General features: G+C 31.9%; 3 protein-coding genes across 3 annotated transcripts; 2 read left to right on the forward strand and 1 right to left on the reverse strand.

Annotated features, from left to right (window-relative positions):
- LOC104788628 (glutaredoxin-C14) lies at positions 6,456–7,124 on the forward strand. Its single transcript, XM_010514392.2, has one exon. The coding sequence runs from the start codon at positions 6,529–6,531 to the stop codon at positions 6,835–6,837; it is 309 nt and encodes a 102-aa protein (XP_010512694.1). The 5' UTR covers positions 6,456–6,528; the 3' UTR covers positions 6,838–7,124.
- On the forward strand, positions 8,708–11,181 carry LOC104788629 (E3 ubiquitin-protein ligase MIEL1). Its single transcript, XM_010514393.2, has 12 exons — positions 8,708–8,882; positions 9,004–9,091; positions 9,222–9,278; positions 9,411–9,443; positions 9,519–9,596; positions 9,699–9,742; positions 9,831–9,871; positions 10,245–10,327; positions 10,444–10,535; positions 10,641–10,710; positions 10,779–10,817; positions 10,910–11,181. Exons 1-12 carry the CDS (start codon positions 8,779–8,781, stop codon positions 11,060–11,062), a joined length of 882 nt encoding a protein of 293 aa, XP_010512695.1. The 5' UTR covers positions 8,708–8,778; the 3' UTR covers positions 11,063–11,181.
- Positions 11,457–14,602, reverse strand: LOC104788631 (protein TRANSPORT INHIBITOR RESPONSE 1). The gene is made up of 3 exons (XM_010514394.1): positions 13,925–14,602; positions 12,823–13,315; positions 11,457–12,647 (listed from the first exon to the last, which is right to left on the reverse strand). Exons 1-3 carry the CDS (start codon positions 14,389–14,391, stop codon positions 11,823–11,825), a joined length of 1,785 nt encoding a protein of 594 aa, XP_010512696.1. The 5' UTR covers positions 14,392–14,602; the 3' UTR covers positions 11,457–11,822.

Genomic DNA, 20,973 nt, shown 5'->3' on the forward strand with positions numbered 1-20,973 from the left:
GTGTAGATTTCCACGTAAAGAGTAAACTCAAATACCACTACTGAATGGAGATTAGTGTTATCGTACTATAACGAATGAGTATATATTTTATCTAATAGCAAAGTATCGGGATGATAATTTGATAGATCGACGACGTGACAAGACAAAGGATGATTATCAAGAACGAATCATACACGTATGTGAGTACTATAGGATCCCTTATCTTTGGTGAATCGAAAAAAAGAGAGAATCTCATACACTTCAAAAGCTCCACCCACAAGTCATCGGAACATATATAGAACAACGCTAACTAAAAGTCTAAATCATGTGGTCTGCGAAGATTCACGTTGCATTGCAAATTTTATGGAGTGATAGAACGATTTCAAAAATGTTTACACATTAAACCATCATTTGGTGACGCAAGATATATATATATATATATATATATATATATAAATGAATAAATAGAAATCTCCTATAAATTTGTTTCGACCACTTAAATCATCGTAAAATTTTGGTTGGTGAGTACATACGAAACATATACAAAGTAAACAAACTTTTGCAGTTAGTTAATTCTGTTCTATACGTAAGATATCGTCAGGGTACGTATTACGTAAAAAAACATTTTGCAAAATAATGATACGATACATACATACCAGCGATTGGACGACCGTTCTACACGTATGTAGATACGTCCTTGTAGAGAGACGGCAAGAGCAGAATCAAACATGAGTGTAAGTGTGTGATGAGCAACGAATATTAGTCTTTAAGCAAGTTGGTGGTAGGGGCGCACAATAAGTAAGGGAATACTCAACTACGTATTACATGTAGTTGATAGATATATATGATCGATTACCGAAAGTTCGAATCCCGTTTTGGCTATTCATTCTTCTTTTTTCGCCTAAGGATTCAATCACTGAGCTATAATTAATGAGGTCTCGGAGGAATCTGGCGTTTATATATTGACAACCCCACATAGTTTCGCAGTAATTTGGCTTTACAATGGTGTCTATTATTTGTCGATCGGTATATCTAATCAGATCAATTTTTTGTAAAAAAGACTGAACGATAATCACAAGAACATATTTATTAATTAGAGAAACGAAATAGTAATGTAAATATGAATGTCACAAGAACATCCCTTTATAATAAAATGGAATTACACAACATTGTTTTGTAGACTATATAATTTTAATAAGTTGATTACAAATAAGTAATAGATTAGTTGGTTACAATTTAAATAGTGGGTGCAACTTTAATTTATTTCCAAAAATCTTAAAGAGATCATTTGATATCATCTAACTTTTTTTTTTCCACAATGATATCATCTAACTTACCATATTAAATTATTTTTTTATATTAAAAAATTTTGATATCTAACTTAACATATTAATTTGTTAATTATCATTATACTTCACCTCTCATTTTTATATATGTGTCTATTTTGTGAAACAATAAAAAATCATATTATTTATTAAAATTTAAAAATAGTTTGATTTCCGGATATACCATAAGTTGAATTTTTAAAAACAAATATAAATTGTTCAATCTATAAAATATTCAAGCTTTAGTAATATTATTATTTAAAATTAATATCTATTGAATTAAAAATTTTACAAAGTAACAGGTAAAAATTTGAATATTTAAATTCAATTTCATATTGTTTTGTTGAATTTTATAATTTATATAATATAATTAACTTTAAATAATTTATTTCAAAATATTTTTAAAGTATTGAAACTTGATATAAAAGTTAGAAACTATAAACACTATAATTGATTTGTTATAGCAATGTCAATAATATGTCACTATAATATGAAANGTATTACATGTAGTTGATAGATATATATGATCGATTACCGAAAGTTCGAATCCCGTTTTGGCTATTCATTCTTCTTTTTTCGCCTAAGGATTCAATCACTGAGCTATAATTAATGAGGTCTCGGAGGAATCTGGCGTTTATATATTGACAACCCCACATAGTTTCGCAGTAATTTGGCTTTACAATGGTGTCTATTATTTGTCGATCGGTATATCTAATCAGATCAATTTTTTGTAAAAAAGACTGAACGATAATCACAAGAACATATTTATTAATTAGAGAAACGAAATAGTAATGTAAATATGAATGTCACAAGAACATCCCTTTATAATAAAATGGAATTACACAACATTGTTTTGTAGACTATATAATTTTAATAAGTTGATTACAAATAAGTAATAGATTAGTTGGTTACAATTTAAATAGTGGGTGCAACTTTAATTTATTTCCAAAAATCTTAAAGAGATCATTTGATATCATCTAACTTTTTTTTTTCCACAATGATATCATCTAACTTACCATATTAAATTATTTTTTTATATTAAAAAATTTTGATATCTAACTTAACATATTAATTTGTTAATTATCATTATACTTCACCTCTCATTTTTATATATGTGTCTATTTTGTGAAACAATAAAAAATCATATTATTTATTAAAATTTAAAAATAGTTTGATTTCCGGATATACCATAAGTTGAATTTTTAAAAACAAATATAAATTGTTCAATCTATAAAATATTCAAGCTTTAGTAATATTATTATTTAAAATTAATATCTATTGAATTAAAAATTTTACAAAGTAACAGGTAAAAATTTGAATATTTAAATTCAATTTCATATTGTTTTGTTGAATTTTATAATTTATATAATATAATTAACTTTAAATAATTTATTTCAAAATATTTTTAAAGTATTGAAACTTGATATAAAAGTTAGAAACTATAAACACTATAATTGATTTGTTATAGCAATGTCAATAATATGTCACTATAATATGAAAGAATTTCAAGAAACCAAGTATATTAAAACAAAAAGTATAACAATATATTAAATTACTCATAATATAATAACTTGCTGTTTAAAAACTAAATTTACAAAATTATGTCTTATAATGACATTCAAATCATGATGTAGAATATACATTGTTGAAATAACTCCACATACATAAACTAATACAACATATTATATTTTTATTTTAAAATATAAAATATACAAAAATTTGTATAAAATAAAATTTAACCAGTGTTATAGCACGGGTACTAATTTAGAATCATTAACAATATAAAACTTATAAAATAGGTGTCTTTTTCAAGCCATCATATTTAGCATATGATTTTACTGCATAACGTTTTACTAAAAAAAATTTAAAAACAATCAAATAAATTATATTTAATATAAAAATTACAATATAAATAAAATAAATTTTAACTCGTGCTTTAGCACGGGTCTTAATCTAGTATTTATTAATTAAAGAAACGAAGTAGTAATGTAAATATGAATATTAAGAGATAGATTAATTCTTGAAAAAAATAGAATATCATCCGGCTAATCAACAGTTCAACACCAACACCGGTCAACCAAATTGTTTAAAAACGAGAGAAAGTACAACTTTGGCACTTTACATGATGTTGTTAGTTTAAGGTTAAATCAAAGGTAAATTTGTTATTGACGAATATATATCAAAGGTAAATAATCATGGTCATAGGAAAATATTTATTAATTAGAGAAATTAAACAAAGTAGTAATGTAAATACAAATGTTAAAAGATGGATTAATTCTTTTTTTTTTGTAAATAAATGGATGGATTAATTCTTTAAAAAAATATAATAGAATATCATGCTTATCAACACCAAGTACAATTTTGGCATTTTACATGATGCATGTTGTTAGTTTAAGGTTAAATCACAAGTAATTTTTGTAGTGACACAATATATATATCAAGCGAATAAAAGAAAAAACTCCACTCCTAGTTTGTCGTGTCCGTTAATTGACGTTCATGTCGACGAAAGCTATATAATTTAAGGGACAGAGACATGCCTTTGCCCTTTGCTATATAAGCTTTTCGTCGGTCTCTTCAAAATTATGTATAGTCGACAAGATCAAAACAAACTTACCTAATTTCATTGCTGCGTGATTAACTACAGCTGATCTTAATATATCTTTATTTGTCATAAAAAGTGTAGGACATGACATACAATCATATACAATATACGGCCCATANCCACATACATAAACTAATACAACATATTATATTTTTATTTTAAAATATAAAATATACAAAAATTTGTATAAAATAAAATTTAACCAGTGTTATAGCACGGGTACTAATTTAGAATCATTAACAATATAAAACTTATAAAATAGGTGTCTTTTTCAAGCCATCATATTTAGCATATGATTTTACTGCATAANAGTAATAGATTAGTTGGTTACAATTTAAATAGTGGGTGCAACTTTAATTTATTTCCAAAAATCTTAAAGAGATCATTTGATATCATCTAACTTTTTTTTTTCCACAATGATATCATCTAACTTACCATATTAAATTATTTTTTTATATTAAAAAATTTTGATATCTAACTTAACATATTAATTTGTTAATTATCATTATACTTCACCTCTCATTTTTATATATGTGTCTATTTTGTGAAACAATAAAAAATCATATTATTTATTAAAATTTAAAAATAGTTTGATTTCCGGATATACCATAAGTTGAATTTTTAAAAACAAATATAAATTGTTCAATCTATAAAATATTCAAGCTTTAGTAATATTATTATTTAAAATTAATATCTATTGAATTAAAAATTTTACAAAGTAACAGGTAAAAATTTGAATATTTAAATTCAATTTCATATTGTTTTGTTGAATTTTATAATTTATATAATATAATTAACTTTAAATAATTTATTTCAAAATATTTTTAAAGTATTGAAACTTGATATAAAAGTTAGAAACTATAAACACTATAATTGATTTGTTATAGCAATGTCAATAATATGTCACTATAATATGAAAGAATTTCAAGAAACCAAGTATATTAAAACAAAAAGTATAACAATATATTAAATTACTCATAATATAATAACTTGCTGTTTAAAAACTAAATTTACAAAATTATGTCTTATAATGACATTCAAATCATGATGTAGAATATACATTGTTGAAATAACTCCACATACATAAACTAATACAACATATTATATTTTTATTTTAAAATATAAAATATACAAAAATTTGTATAAAATAAAATTTAACCAGTGTTATAGCACGGGTACTAATTTAGAATCATTAACAATATAAAACTTATAAAATAGGTGTCTTTTTCAAGCCATCATATTTAGCATATGATTTTACTGCATAACGTTTTACTAAAAAAAATTTAAAAACAATCAAATAAATTATATTTAATATAAAAATTACAATATAAATAAAATAAATTTTAACTCGTGCTTTAGCACGGGTCTTAATCTAGTATTTATTAATTAAAGAAACGAAGTAGTAATGTAAATATGAATATTAAGAGATAGATTAATTCTTGAAAAAAATAGAATATCATCCGGCTAATCAACAGTTCAACACCAACACCGGTCAACCAAATTGTTTAAAAACGAGAGAAAGTACAACTTTGGCACTTTACATGATGTTGTTAGTTTAAGGTTAAATCAAAGGTAAATTTGTTATTGACGAATATATATCAAAGGTAAATAATCATGGTCATAGGAAAATATTTATTAATTAGAGAAATTAAACAAAGTAGTAATGTAAATACAAATGTTAAAAGATGGATTAATTCTTTTTTTTTTGTAAATAAATGGATGGATTAATTCTTTAAAAAAATATAATAGAATATCATGCTTATCAACACCAAGTACAATTTTGGCATTTTACATGATGCATGTTGTTAGTTTAAGGTTAAATCACAAGTAATTTTTGTAGTGACACAATATATATATCAAGCGAATAAAAGAAAAAACTCCACTCCTAGTTTGTCGTGTCCGTTAATTGACGTTCATGTCGACGAAAGCTATATAATTTAAGGGACAGAGACATGCCTTTGCCCTTTGCTATATAAGCTTTTCGTCGGTCTCTTCAAAATTATGTATAGTCGACAAGATCAAAACAAACTTACCTAATTTCATTGCTGCGTGATTAACTACAGCTGATCTTAATATATCTTTATTTGTCATAAAAAGTGTAGGACATGACATACAATCATATACAATATACGGCCCATATGTGCAAAGCATTTTTACGAAAACACACGCGTAGCGCTCACTCACTTGCCATGAGATTCAGTAATGCGACACTGTTCATCTATCTGACACAAAGATTCGAAATCGTTACAATGTATAACCCCCCGAATCGTATGCTTAATTTACTGTTATCGTACCAATTCTTCGATATTATGCAATATAAAAAAATGAAATCATATATATTACAACTTGTTCAGCCAAAACAGAACATTAACAAATGGTCTTTTTCTCGCAAAGCCGCTTTAATTCTTCAAAGGGAATCTGAATTTTTATTTTTTAAAAATTAAATTATTTCCTGTTTAAAGAAAAAAAGACCAGTCCAAAGACTTGCACTACTTGCCTTCCTATAAATAGCCCAAGCAGATCATCGAGTTTCTAACGAAAGAAAAACATACATCAAAGCTATACATACCTAGAGATATATAGTTTTTCGATCGTCCTTAGCCCTCGGATCAGGATCTGATCATGGACAAGGTGATGAGAATGTCGTCAGAGAAAGGAGTTGTGATCTTCACCAAAAGCTCATGTTGTCTCTGCTACGCCGTGCAAATCCTTTTCCGTGATCTTAGGGTTCAACCAACTATCCACGAGATCGACAACGATCCTGACTGCCGTGAGATCGAAAAGGCCTTAGTCCGCCTTGGCTGCGCCAACGCCGTTCCTGCCGTCTTTGTAAGTGGCAAGCTCGTGGGTTCGACCAACGATGTCATGTCGCTTCACCTAAGTGGCTCTCTCGTTCCTTTGATCAAGCCCTATCAGTCATTTCACAACTAGAAAAACAATGGATATATATATATATATGCTCAACCAATATTTATATATATTTAGTATATGTGAACTGGATAGTGAGAATAACGATGGGAAGATCACACGTAAATGTGTATCAGGTTCTTATTTATATATAGCTAGTTTTCATATTTTGTCTAGCTTAAGTATGCCTAAGAAATCAATTAGATAGCTTTGTATTTCCAGCTCAACTAATCAGTGGATGTACTGATGTGTTTTATCTATTTTATTGGAAAAATTATTGATCCTATATATATATATATGTTGATTATGTATTGTGTTTCCTTCTAACTTTTGCATTCCCAATAATATTAGCCAGTCACATTTTCTCTGAATGATTTTAATGACATTATTTTGGAGGTCGTTGAAAATGATATCAGACTAATTAATTTATCACATGATAAAACATGAAGACATTTTGAAATTACTAACAAGAAATAACGATACATGTATATTTAGGAAGGATGTATTATATTGATTGGAAGATATTTGTTTTAAAAGGTAGCTAGTGAACAGAATGTAAATATCCAAAGAAGAGAAAAGAACGTCTAAAAGTAAAGACTGTGGTTATTTTCTTGATTTTTGTTAGTATTGTATTATTAATTGTTACTAGCTCCTTTTATTTTTTGGTCTACTAAATTAGTATTATTATCTCTGAGCAGACGAAATATGTCTATTGAATATTGTCATATATACAAGTATAATAATTATAAACCAATAACGTTTTTTCATCTCTCTCAATGACTCGATATATAGAATATGAAGTTGAGAGGTCAGTCAGGCATATATGAAAAATCTCAACAGAATCTGAATTATTCATGATCTCTCATAAACTACAAACGAAACCCGTGAGAAATATGTAATGTATGACTGAATCTAGTTATTATATTTAGGAACTTTGATTCTCAATGCTCTCACTTTATATCACGATAACAAAGCACAAAATTCTCTTTTCAGCATTTTTTTTTATGTTTCCTTTGATCTCGTCAATAATTCGTTCTAAACTACTAATTAAGAAGTCCTATATATATGTAATATATCGATTAAAAAAAAAAACAGCATTAAGTCATGCATACACTTGAAAGTGAAAGAATAGAGATGATTGGTGGGAGAAAAAGGAAAAGAGAGAGGGGCTTTGCAAGATGTGTGGAATAGCTTTAGTTAACTTCCGAGTTGTTTGGGACGTGTAACAACTACCTTCACTTCTGTCTTTGTTGGGATCCAATATATTCTCGGACGGCTAGCGCGTGGGAAAAGCATACCCTTCATTCCTCTCTTCATATCTCTCACTCTCTCAACATCCACGATCTTTCATATTCACTAACTTACCAATCTTCTTAATTTTAAACGTCCCATGGACGGTGGTGTCTACTACTCCCTCTGTTTTTTATTACTTGTCATTCTAGAGATAAATTTTTGTTTCACAATACTTGTCGTTTTAGATTTCCAATGCAAATGTTTGATAAAAATTTCAATTCTATTCAATTTTATTAATGTTTTGACCAATAAAAAAATTAGAAAATATATTAAAAAGGGATAAAACAGAAAATTTAATGATTTTTTTAATCTGTGTGAAACAACGTTAAACGACAAGTAATAAAAAACGGAGGGAGTAGTTAACTTTTGATAATTCAGTGATTCGATATATCATGCCAACAACGTTAATCACCCAAAACACTTAGGCTAGCTATAATACAGTACTTAATACTTACTTAACTAGGCCATATATAGGGGGGTTTACTTTTTTTTGTTTAAAAAGAAAAAGAAAAATAAACCAACCGGATTAGTAATAAACCGCCGGTTCGGGAAGGAAGAGGGAACATCCAAGTAAAGATCATTACACGTGTATATCAAAAACTTTAGTCCGATTCTGTAATTAAATTAGGTTGGGTGGCAACCCCCTAAATCCTAATCCTGTGAATCTGACTGATGATGGGTGCTAGTGCTAGTCTGCACCAAGAAGAAGACTCGATGGATTCTTCTACTGCTCCAACCATTCCCAGAGACAAAGACTTCGGCAAATTCCAATTCGGGTTATTTCCCCCCCCCAGAAGATTCCATATTGTTTTATTGATTTTTCTCGGAATCTTCTCTGATTCCTGTTTTTTTTTTTGTTTTTTAGTAATCTCTAATTTCATTAATTGTTTCAATCAGATGCGAACATTACAAGAGACGATGTAAAATCAGAGCTCCTTGCTGCAATCTCATCTTCCCATGCCGCCATTGCCATAACGAATCAGCTGTTTGTCTTTGTCCTCCTCTTAATTTTGTCTGGGACTTTTTTTGTTTTTGTTTGTTTGGTTTGTATTGGAGGTGGTGTGTGTTGCTCTATCTCTCAACGAACATGGTTGTTTCTTGTTTGTTTGTTTCAGAATTCTTTACCTGACCCTAAAGAACGACATGATTTGGTCCGCCAAAACGTCATACAGGTTTGATTGAATTTGAATCCTCATTCTTTGTTGTGTTTCAATCTCCTTTTTAAGCGTAGTAGAAAACTCAATTTGGATTCGGCTCTATTCTAAAAAAAAAATGATCTGTGTTTCTCTTTCTTTCTTTCTTAGGTTGTTTGTTCAATATGTGAAACTGAGCAAGAGGTACTAATAGATTGATTTTTTTTTTTGTATTATTCATTATCTGTGATATTATCATCCTAAAATACAAATCTTTAGGTTGCTCAATTCTGCTCCAATTGCGGTGTCTCTATGGGGGAGTACTTTTGCAATATTTGCAAATTTTTTGACGATGATGTGAGCTCTTTGTCTCCTTTCTTTCTATCTATCTACATGTTTTCTTTCAAATGCTATGACCTCACACTAACTGTAGTAATATGGCCCCTGTTATGTTCGCAGACCTCAAAAGAACAATTTCACTGTGATGATTGTGGTATTTGTAGGTGAGGTCTTTTAGAGATATTGAGAAACTTGTGCCACATGTTTACTTTAAAACTCATGACTTAATCTTGAGGTATTATTAATTTTCAGAGTTGGTGGGCGTGACAAGTTCTTTCATTGCCAGAACTGTGGTATGTAGTTATATATACCTTTATCAACTTGCATTTGTTGGATTCTGTTTTGCTTCTTTCTTTAAAAGCAAGTTCCAAATACATTGGTGGTGGTGTGTGATATTGCGAATTGTCTCCATCAACTGTTCTCTAGGAACATTAGTATCTATTCCACAACTGACATTTGTAATAATGTAGGGTTACTTCTTGGTAAAGTAGGATATTTTTTAATTTGACGTTGCACATACATGTTCGATCCATCCTAGCTCAGTATCAGATCTGTAATAGTCTACATCTAGTTTAATGGTTACAAAATACGTTTCTGCTAATATAGAATCTTGTCTGCGTATTTGTGAGTTTACACTTGTTTCAATTATCATGTAAAATATTGCAGGAGCTTGTTATTCAGTGGGCTTGCGCGATAAACACTCGTGCATTGAGAACTCCACAAAGAACTCTTGTCCTGTCTGTTGCGAGGTTTGTCCGAATTGAATTAATTCTAGATTGTCTATTGTGTTGCATATCGCTAACTACTAATTAGATTCAAAACATCATATTGCATTTTAACTTTTATAAATTACTCAACCTGGCAGTATCTATTTGATTCGGTAAAAGCTGCACATGTGATGAGTTGTGGGCATACTATGCATATGGATTGCTTCAGCGGAATGATCAATAATAATCAGTAATTATCTCAGTGGAACTTCTCCTTCGATCCAATTTGTTCCTCACAGTATCAATATAGGTTTTTATTTTTCTTAATAATATACATACTCTCTCTCTCTCTCAGGTATCGGTGCCCCATTTGTTCCAAGTCAATGGTGGATATGTCTACTTCGTGGCAAATACTAGATCTCGAGGTAACAATCAAATTTTGGATTTGATGTATTCAGTGAGGTAAATATACCAACCAACATTCTCTTTACAGATAAGCACAACAGAGATGCCCGTTGAGTATAAGTTTGAGGTAATAATGTCTATACATCCAACGTTTTGCCACCTCATGGTTTGATTTCCTTGTGTTCATTATTTTACATTCGACCAAGAAACTGTCTGCAGGTTTCAATACTTTGCAACGACTGCAACAAAGGGAGCAAAGCAATGTTCCACATTTTGGGACACAAGTGCGGGCATTGTGGTTCATACAACACTCGTAGAATCTCAACTCCACAAGATCCAGTTCTTGAAATAGACTCAAATCATGAGAACTAAACAATTCACATTAGCATAATTTTGTAATTTTTCTTTTATTAAACTCAAATGAGAGGACATAACAAGATCAAAAGAGAAGAATATGGCGTTATGAAATGAAATGACAAATATTATACTCAGGCGTAAGTATTTTATGTCAAGTAGTACAAGGTTTCACCGTGTTAATCAAAAATGGTATTTCAATATTGAAAGACAACAGTTACACCTTACATCAGATTTGATCTAATGAGTCATGTAGTTCACAGTCAAACATAATACTCTTCGAAATGGAGCAACCAAAAATTGGTCCGGTTCTTTCGGCCACGGCCGCCTATGGCACTAGCCTCGTGTCGTGTGGTTTCTTTATCTCAAATATCTTGGGCACACACATTTCTCTCAGCGGACAAAGGAAATGACAAAGATAAAGAGAGATATGAAACATTTAAAAGGATAAAAGAGTCCAAACAAAGTAGAGCAGTTACATTTTTGACATTGTCTTATAAAAATCTCTTATCCTCTTAAGAAAAATACCCCACCAGGATCTCTCCCACTCTCAGTAAGTAGACAAACAAACATACAGCAATAAAAAATTCTTACATAAATTAAAAAAGCAAAGGGTCTCTTCGATCTCTTTCTCTCTCTCTCTCCACTTATTCATTGCTCATGGGCTTGATGGTTAAATTATTGGCGACCGAGCTCTCTCTCATGTTCCTAAATCGGAACGAGATTATACGGGATGATGAACAAGGATTAATGAAAAATGTACCTCGTTTATTTTGTCTTATAATCCGTTAGTAGTGATGATTTCCCTGGAAAACCTCATTGTTGAGTCTTGGTCCATGTTCCAGACGAAGCCAGGCATGTCAAACCGAGGACCAGCCACTGTTCTGTATATAAACACTCTCTCAACAGGGCAGCTCTCGGGTCTTGAGTCTGGTGGACCCCGTTCATCGATGACTTCCACATTGAGCTTTGGCATCTTCTGTCCTAGTAACTTGCAGGCTCCAAAACTCACGGAACAAGAAGACATCCAAAGGGATCGCATTGTCTCCAGCTTTGAAGCATTGGCCAAAAGCGCCTTGTCTCCAAACGGGCAGTCCCTTATCTCTAGTTTCCTCAGGCTATCGCACCCTGACAAAACATGATGCATGCCCAAGTCACTGTCTCCTGCAAACGCCACCGAGAGCATTTCCATCTTCTTGGCATATGTCCCAATGTATTCAAAAACCTTGTCTGTCAAGAGGCCTGATAAAGAGAGGCGACGGAGATCTTTGCAATGCTCTACTATGGCTCCAAATCCAACATCCAGAGGCTCTAAAGTCAGATAGTCGGGGGCTTTCGGCTCAATGATGCACAAACGGAAGCGAGTCATGTTGGGACGGTTCCTAGCAATGGTTACCAATGCAGCATTGGTCATTTGACGGCAAAAGTAGAGAACTGACTCGAGTTTTGGACAGCCCATGGAGACGGAGACAAGCCCCTGTTCGGTTAATGCCACGTTTGGTTCCATGACAAAAGGCTCAGACGGAAACACTCTTAACTCGCGTAGGTCCTTGCAGGTTGAAGCAAGCACCTCTAGACCAGCATCCTCGATGTAGTCAAGCACCTGTTGTCAATAAGCCATACCACAGTTACAAAAGAAAAGAGGCTTTGATACATATTTTTCGGTTGCCATTACAAACTAAATCATTGAAAGCATTAAAGAAAACTATAAGCATAAGCCAAAATGACCTAAATTTCCAAACTTGTGTGTTAAATAATGTATGTTAAAAAGGACTCACCCAGAGGCGCTGCAGTTTAGGACATTGGCTAAGAAGCTTGACAAGATCATAGCTCTGGACAGTTGCATAACTCAAATTCAAAGTAGTGAGGCGACTGCAAAGAGAATAAACAGCTGGAAGATAGGCAGGAACAGCATCCCAAAATCCAGATAAGCACTTCAAGTCCTTGCAGCCAGAAAGCGCCACAGACAAAGCAGAGTAAACATCTGGTCGCAATTCAGCAGTGTACCCACCAGTGCCCAATTCCTCTAACTGAGGAGCTCGTTGTAGTAAAGTAGCCAGTTTCTCAAGAGGCACAGCACGGTTAAGCTTGAGAGACTTGAGATTGGGACACCTAGTGACGAGCCTTTCCAGAGCAGAGAAACTGACCTCAGATGCTAAGCAAGAGATATTAAGCGACACCAAAGAAGTATATGTATCAGGGAAATGGCTAAGCCAGTGGCCACTAACATCATCAACATCACTCTCCCGCAAATCAAGCTCTTTAAGATTCCTGCATAAAAAAAAAAGAATCATGTAATTAAATTGATTTGCCACATCACAGAACTTGGGGACCATTAAAATTGCAACAACAGGGACCTCATGTGCATACATAGATACACTCGTTAAATAACTAATAGCAGTTGTATATATTAGATGCAATGTAGAAGAGAGCTAAATTTGTCACATGGAAGCATTATCAGAGATGCTAAAACAGAACTAAAGGGAGGAATCCAAAAAGAGATCTAAGTTTCCTAACAAGGTAAAAAAAAAAAAAAAAGTAGCCCCAGAAAAGTAAAAGTAAAAGTAAAAGAAAAGGAAACACAACACACACATATATCGCAAAAAAATTGACTAGATTTCCCACCTCAGGAGATTCATTAGAGAGAGCGAATAATCCAAAGGAATAAAGAGAAAAATACCACCGTCATATAAAGCTGAAGAGAGGCTCTTAATTAAGAGTCTTCAGAAACATCTTCTATTAGATACGCACAATCTTGACCCAAACCAAAGACCAGAGTAACGTAGATGAATGAATTTCACAAATCAAATCGAACAGTTCTTAATTCAGAGCTATTTCCTAAAGGTAACAACACAAGACAAAAGAGAGAACAAGAATCACCTGCAAGTGGAAGCGATAGCAGCGAGACCATCGGTGGAGAAGCCATCACAGGAAGAAAGAACAAGAACCTTAAAATTCTTAAACGACTTGGCTATAAGCTCCAAGCACTCGTCGCTCACCACCATCCTCTTCAGCCTTATCTCTTCAAGCCACATGTACGACGATGACATGGCTTCAATCCATGGATACACGTAACCTCCCCATCCTTCAGGCACCAAATTAAAGTCTGCAAAGTGAGGTTTCCCTTTCAGCTCCACGGATCTCACTTTCGGAAACCTCCTTATCACCGTAGATGGACTCACGGCGTAACAGTTCCCGATGAACACTTTTCTCCGGCACCACCGCTCGATCTCGTACCATGACTTGCACACCAGAGACACCGAGTTCCTATCTTTATCCAGGTGTATAAACGAAAACACGTGCTCGAGTACCTCTTCTGGGAACGACAAGGCTACTCGCTTCTGCATTGCAAATAACCTCGAGATCTCGATGATGCGGATGATTCCAACCCCAGAGGATAAAATACTAGTATCGATGAACAAGTTTCCAAAGGTTTTAGATCTGAGGCGCCATTAATCTAGTTCTAGTAGTAGTTTCAAAGAAGGAAGAAACGAAGATGAAGAAGAAGAAGAGAGAGAGAGAGTGGTGAGAGAAGAGGATGAGATAGGAGGAGGAAGGGGGAGGAGGGTCAAGTTAAAAAGCAAACCATGGTTGGGTTAAATGGGCTTAACCATGGTCAAAAACATATCCATGTGAGCCTTTTCGGTGATTGTGATTGTCGATTCTGATCTTGCCACGTGTCTTTTATACTTCAAATACCAGCCGTCTGATTGAATAATAAGCGGGAGATTATCTTATCGACTCTGCAGCCGCAGAAAACGGGACGATACGAGACGATATATTAGGCTCTCTCTCTGTTATTATATCGCGAGAGAAAGAGAATATGATAGGGTGCGGTAAGGTGTATGGGAAGAGGGGAATCTAATGATACGCGATGCACGGCTGGATATGAGGGGGGAAGCCCCGTAAATTGCGGGGACCACATACAGAATGTTAAAAATTAAAATTAAATTTTTTTCTTTTGAATCTGAACAAAAATAAGAAAAAGGAAGCTACAGTGTTATATTTATGATGACATCACAACCGTCCAATCATGCTTTGATGTGAGCATCTGAGAGCGCAATCTACTGTTTTATTATGGAGTATAATATTTCATGTTTTATTTACCCACCATTTTATTTTTATAACCTTCATATATTACTGTTCACTTCTTAATTTTTTTATTCAAATGTAACAAAAAAAATCGACTAAAGTGTAGTCGTACTTACTTTCACGTGTCAAAAAGTGTAATAACCACAGTTGAACGATGAAATTAATTAACATAACATAAATTGTTGTTTCGTATAATTTGTGGGATATGATAATTATATATATAAATATATATACCTTTTCGTTTTGCAGAGTCCAGGAAAAAAATGTTTATTATATTATTTTGATTCGATATTATTATTGTAAGAAGAAAAGAGTTACGTGAGGGAAGAAGTATCCAATAATTGAAAGTGTGCAACTTTTTATGAAAATAAAAAAAAGCAAAAGAAAGAGAGAATATGGATACTGAAAATTTTGAATAATAGTACTAAAGAAACAAACAGTACAGAAGAAAGGTGCAAGCGTCGCATTTTTAATCACGACCGTCAGATCTAGGACTCTTTTTTTTACTGTGTACGGACACACATACTCACAATCGTTACTAAACAAAATTACTACTACTAGTAGTCAATAATTCTTAATAAATTAAGGGAAAATTATAAATAAAAGATATTTTTTCATAAATTTGGCCATCTATACTTTTTTTGAAAAGTTTGGTCAAATAGGTTTTAGGGGTTAAAAAAAAGTCAATAATACCCTAAATAATATTTTCAGATACAATTTGTTGATTTTTATTAACTGAAATTAAGAAAACAGTTTGAACAAACTATTTACTTTTGTTGGGTCTTATTTTGAAATTGAGTGGGCCTTATTTGGGTCTAAACTTACAATTGAGAATACAAAAAATTGACGAAGAGTTAAAAAAATTTTTAATCGAAACAAAACCTTGTTTCGCCTTCTGCCGTCTCTCTCCGTCATCTGGTTCTCACCATCGTTTTGCCGTCCGCCGTCTCACCGTCTCTCCGTCTTCACCATATCTTTTTCTTTCTCTGTCCGCCATCTTTCTCCGTTGTCTGGTTCTCACCATCGTCTCTCACCGCCTCTCCATCTCACCTTCTCTCCGTCTTCACCATCGGTTCATCTCTTCATGTATTGGGTATGTAGAATTCTTTATTTTTTTGCATCTCGATTATTTTGATGTATTAGTTTCTTGAGATTATGTAAATTTTGTAACTTGATTTCAATCCAGATTTGTGTAAATATAAGTTTAGATCCGTTTTGCCTTTTGACCATATAATTCTTGATTTTTTTGCATGTTGATTATTATGATGTCTTAGTTTTATTAGCTTATGTCATTATTTTAAAAATCAATTTCAGTCCAGATTTGTGTAAATATAAGTTTTATACAAAAAATTTCAATGATTTTACTGAATAATGTGAATATGATGAAGTTGAAGCTCTTCGTTTGTTTTATTTTTTGTATTCTATTGACTTTAAAGTAAAAATTATGTACCAGGGTTGATGAAACAAGATCGATAAAGCTAGTTAACAAGAACAAGAGTGATGATCGAAACAGCCGTACCTTGAACGAATAATATTAACTATATCATTCGGTTTAGGACCTTCCTTCACACCCTCATAGCTTTGCTTAATGAGATGTCCAATTGTTCTTGCAGATGGAGTCCTACAAAATGAGTTTTTTTTTGAAGGGGCACATATATGGTTACCCACAAACTTGTTGATTTTGAAATATGTAGACGCTTGTAAACACTCAGCCCGGAGACGCCAGTTACAAACACTATCAATGCAGCGTATACACCACCATCTCTTATCAGATTTTGTAATCCTGTAGTCGCAGTTATATTTCATTGCATACATTTCCATAGTAGCCTGTAAAGCTTCCTTACTGCTGAAATATTCACCCTTTTTTACCATTGAATCTTCCAACTTAAAACCAGCAGCATCAACAAGATTAGCATCAGTACGCTTTTCTAATACATCATTAGTCGGCTTTGGTGAATTCCTTGAAATAACACCTACTGATTTTCCCACATCAACTTCCACATTACAACCATCGCTACTATCAACTGGGAACTTATTCAGATCGAACTGGACTTTACTCCTATCACCTTCATCAACTACTCTTTTGAAAGTAACACACAACCGAATCATGTTTATCTTTTTCAGATATGCAAGAAAATTTTTCATACCTCTATCATTTGTCACAACAACAGGAGGACAATCAACTTTAACCTCTGTGGGTAGATAACTGAATTCCACATCAAACATATTTTGCTCTGTTTCATAGTCTTCTGAAACCATAACCTTCAACTCTTCAAGAGATGTAGTGGGTTGCAAAGTCAGTAATCTAGCACGTTTTTCTTCATCATCAATAAATTTCCACTCCTTCTTGGCATCCAGTGTCCATACAACACAAGTAACATAGATTTGCATCATAAACAGGTAAGTGAAAGCTTTTGTGGAAGGTGGAAGAGATGGAGATCGATCACGTTAAGGTATAATGTCAATTTTTCTTAATTTGTTTATCTTCTAAATAATGTAGAATACGCATTCTAAAATGTATTAGAACAAATCTAAACAATAATTACGAAATCTTAACCATAAATTAAGAATATTTAAAAAATATTTAAAATTATTCACTTTCCTTATTTAATTTATTTTCTTTCTATTTTAGGGTATTCTAAGGTTTACAGATTACAAATTCTAAAAATTTCTATGATATATCTTCTACTTCTTTTAGTATATAGGGTAAAACGTAGAAAACGAATTCTGAATTGATGTAGAATGAAGAAAAACGTAGAATACATATTCTTAATTTTGTAGAACATACAAAATTCAGGTTCTGAAATTTTTAGAACAAATTTTCCATCTAAACTTCTTAGAACATGTACAAACTGTAGAATGAGCAATCTAAATGTTTCAGAAAGAGAAAAAATCGTAGAAAGTCTATTCTAAACAATTTAGACCAAAAATCAGTAATTTACAAACTGATTTTTGACACCCAAAACATTTTTTTTTCAAATTTTTTTTTTAACAGTTGTATACTAACATGGGTTTTCTGTTTGTTTATTGGTTCTAATTTTTCAAAACTTCACTATTTCTATTAGTAGAGGCATTTTCGTCACAATTGACAATCTTGAAAAAAAAGTGTAGATGGCCAAATTTTTGGAAAAAACTCCTTTATTTATAATTTTCCCATAAATTAATCTGAAATTATTATTACATACAATACAATACCTCGTTTGTCTGAATCGCGGTCTAAAAAAATAAAATTAGTTCGGGTTTTGTCGCACGTCCATCGGTTTAATCTCTATAAAAGGAAACGAAATAGGCTAGGAATATGACGAATATGCCCCTCTTCATCTCTCGCAAAGCCTATGTAACGTTCCCACCCACCAGGGTTAAAAATATAAAATTCCAAGGAAGGGTATGATGAGGAGAAACAGTGTATGATGGGCTATGGTGGCAGTGTCACAGCATGGAGTTGATAGGTCTGTCCTCTCTAAATAAACATGTCACAAATCAAACAGTTTTATTATGCTCCTCCTCTCTTTCAATCTCACCTTACACAAGATCCTGACCGTTAATCCGCCTTTTTTAACCCTACTCTACTCTATAAAAAAAAATGTTGGCAACTTCTTCTCTTTTTTATTTAATCTTATAAACTAGTTTTTTTTCTTTTTCTTTTTGAATGTTCAGCAGTTCACTATTGAGTTTTTTTTACGAATAATTTTTACTACTATTAAAAAAGAAAATAGTTTTGATTCTTTTCATTTTTTCAGTGTAATTAAGTTTAAATAAGTGCTCGGGGACATTAAAGGTACTAACGAAGAAAGAGATAATTAGGAAAAAAACAAAGAGGTCAGATGGGAGAAGTGGGGAGCTGAGTTGTCTTGCACGTAATTACCCCGATGATTTTATTTAGTTTTCTAAAAAAATGTCGTCAGGGAAAAGGAAACTACAATTTAATTAATTAATTATAGTAATTGGATACTAGTTTTATTGTTAGAGAGGGCATTGATTAATTAATAATTAAAATTTTAAGGATATGATTAGAATAATAAACCCACGCATGGCTCCCCCGCGAATCTCTCTTATTTCTCCTCGGGTTTCGTACTCAAACTAGCTTGCACTTTGCTGTATAATAAGACTAGTAATAATTATCTCTCCCTAAGTATGTTTTAAAATATAAATTAAAACATCTTCAGAAGCGATATTAGAGAGATCCAACTGTGAATGGAAAAATTATGTAAGAATCCTAGAAGTATATGTGCGGGCATGCATGTGTGGACATTAAAAAGAATAATAATAAAACGAGTGTTTATGTAAGATAGAGATGATGATGATTATGAGTGATAATGCGATTAATGAAGAGGTGGTGTACAAGTAAAGTGGCACGTGATTTTGAAAAAGCTAACTTGGATTATATGTTTATGTATTATGTGTGTTGTTGATTATAATGACCTCCCCATTAGTGGAAGCCATCCTCTTCCCTTTTCGCTTTCATTTTTTATTTTTATTTTTATTGTTCTCTCTACTCTCTAGTCTCTATATCGTTTATATGATTTGTCAAATTCTGACCAATTACAATTCTGATATGTTCGCTTTCTAATTTCTCTAACTCGTGTCCCTTGCAATCACGATTTTACTATATAGTATTACTTTTTCGTTTTCCAACTTTTTTCTGTGTTATTTTATTCTCCATATTGCAGATATACGTCACGCAACTATACTTTTCCATTATAAACTTTTTTTATTTTATTTTAATTAATATTGGATGGTTCATGGTTACGCATGGAAACCACATCATTCTAATTTCTAAGGTGGGTAATATACTTTTTTAGTCAACGCATTTTGGTTTACCATAATTATACATAGATATCATTTATTTAGAAGTTAGAATGCTAAATACGGAGCGATAAATGGTATAAAGAAAAAAAGAAAACTTTAGTATAAAAAAGGGATGGGATGATTTAAAAAAAATAACGACAAACTGATATGGAAAAAGCAGGGAAACAAAAAAAAAATGATATAAATATTCGGTAATTATTTTGCCATTAGTTTAGAAAGGCCCAATGGGCCGAGCTAGTGGGGGCCATAAAGTAGGGTTGGAGGAGTGAGTAGGTGGGGTGGCCGTCGAGTCTTCTGTTTTGTCCGATCACAATTTAAAAAAAAAAAAATTAAAATAAATAACAGTGAATAGTGTGAAACGTTCTATGCTTTTCTTTTTCTTTTTTTTAACGTCAAACACCTTTTAAGTTTTAACTAAACTTGCGGTATTCTACGAACATAACTAATGCCTAAAAGAAAAAGAAAAAAAATTATATATAAGGGTCTTTGAAGAAATCCTCAAGCTATATATACATATATTTTTATATTGTAATTTTGCGGTTGAATTTCCGAAAAAGTTATACAAATCTTTGTCTTTTTTTCTTTTCTTTTCTTTTTTTTTTTCTTTAGAGTCCAGTGATCCAGTCCAATGTTCAGTCTCTCATCTTTTTTTGTAATAATCCTATGGAGTGAACTAACGTGCGTGTTATAAACTCATTGGTCGGTTCCTTTAACGTTGACGGACACTTTTAGCAATCATAACTTTTTCAATACTACAAATCTTCAATAAGCATGTCTAATCATTATATTACACGTGTCTAGATGCATCTCTTAATTATCATCACTCTCACGGCTATCTCAAAAAGAATCTACAGTTAGTTTTCTCCTCCTATGTTTTGTTTCACGTTAAGTACTTTGTTTGGTAATCGATTTCACATTTTATTACATTTTCTGATATCTTAAATTTGATTAATGGAGACTGTGATTGTCAAAGTGTAACCTTTAGAAATTTTGATTTAAGAAAAAAAAAAAAAAAAAACAGGTTGTGA

This window comes from Camelina sativa, chromosome 5, assembly GCF_000633955.1.
Source record: "Camelina sativa cultivar DH55 chromosome 5, Cs, whole genome shotgun sequence".
In the NCBI taxonomy this organism is placed as follows: Eukaryota; Viridiplantae; Streptophyta; class Magnoliopsida; order Brassicales; family Brassicaceae; genus Camelina; species Camelina sativa.

Coding starts and splice junctions, on each gene's coding strand:
- LOC104788628 (XM_010514392.2), top strand. CDS start 6,529: ATGGACAAGGTGATGAGAATGTCGTCAGAGAAAGGAGTTGTGATCTTC.
- LOC104788629 (XM_010514393.2), top strand. CDS start 8,779: ATGATGGGTGCTAGTGCTAGTCTGCACCAAGAAGAAGACTCGATGGAT. Junction 9,743..9,830: donor GATGATTGTGGTATTTGTAG/GTGAGGTCTTTT, acceptor ATTAATTTTCAG/AGTTGGTGGGCGTGACAAGT. Junction 10,536..10,640: donor GGAATGATCAATAATAATCA/GTAATTATCTCA, acceptor TCTCTCTCTCAG/GTATCGGTGCCCCATTTGTT.
- LOC104788631 (XM_010514394.1), bottom strand. CDS start 14,391: ATGCAGAAGCGAGTAGCCTTGTCGTTCCCAGAAGAGGTACTCGAGCAC. Junction 13,316..13,924: donor GCTATCGCTTCCACTTGCAG/GTGATTCTTGTT, acceptor TTTTTTATGCAG/GAATCTTAAAGAGCTTGATT. Junction 12,648..12,822: donor CTAAACTGCAGCGCCTCTGG/GTGAGTCCTTTT, acceptor TATTGACAACAG/GTGCTTGACTACATCGAGGA.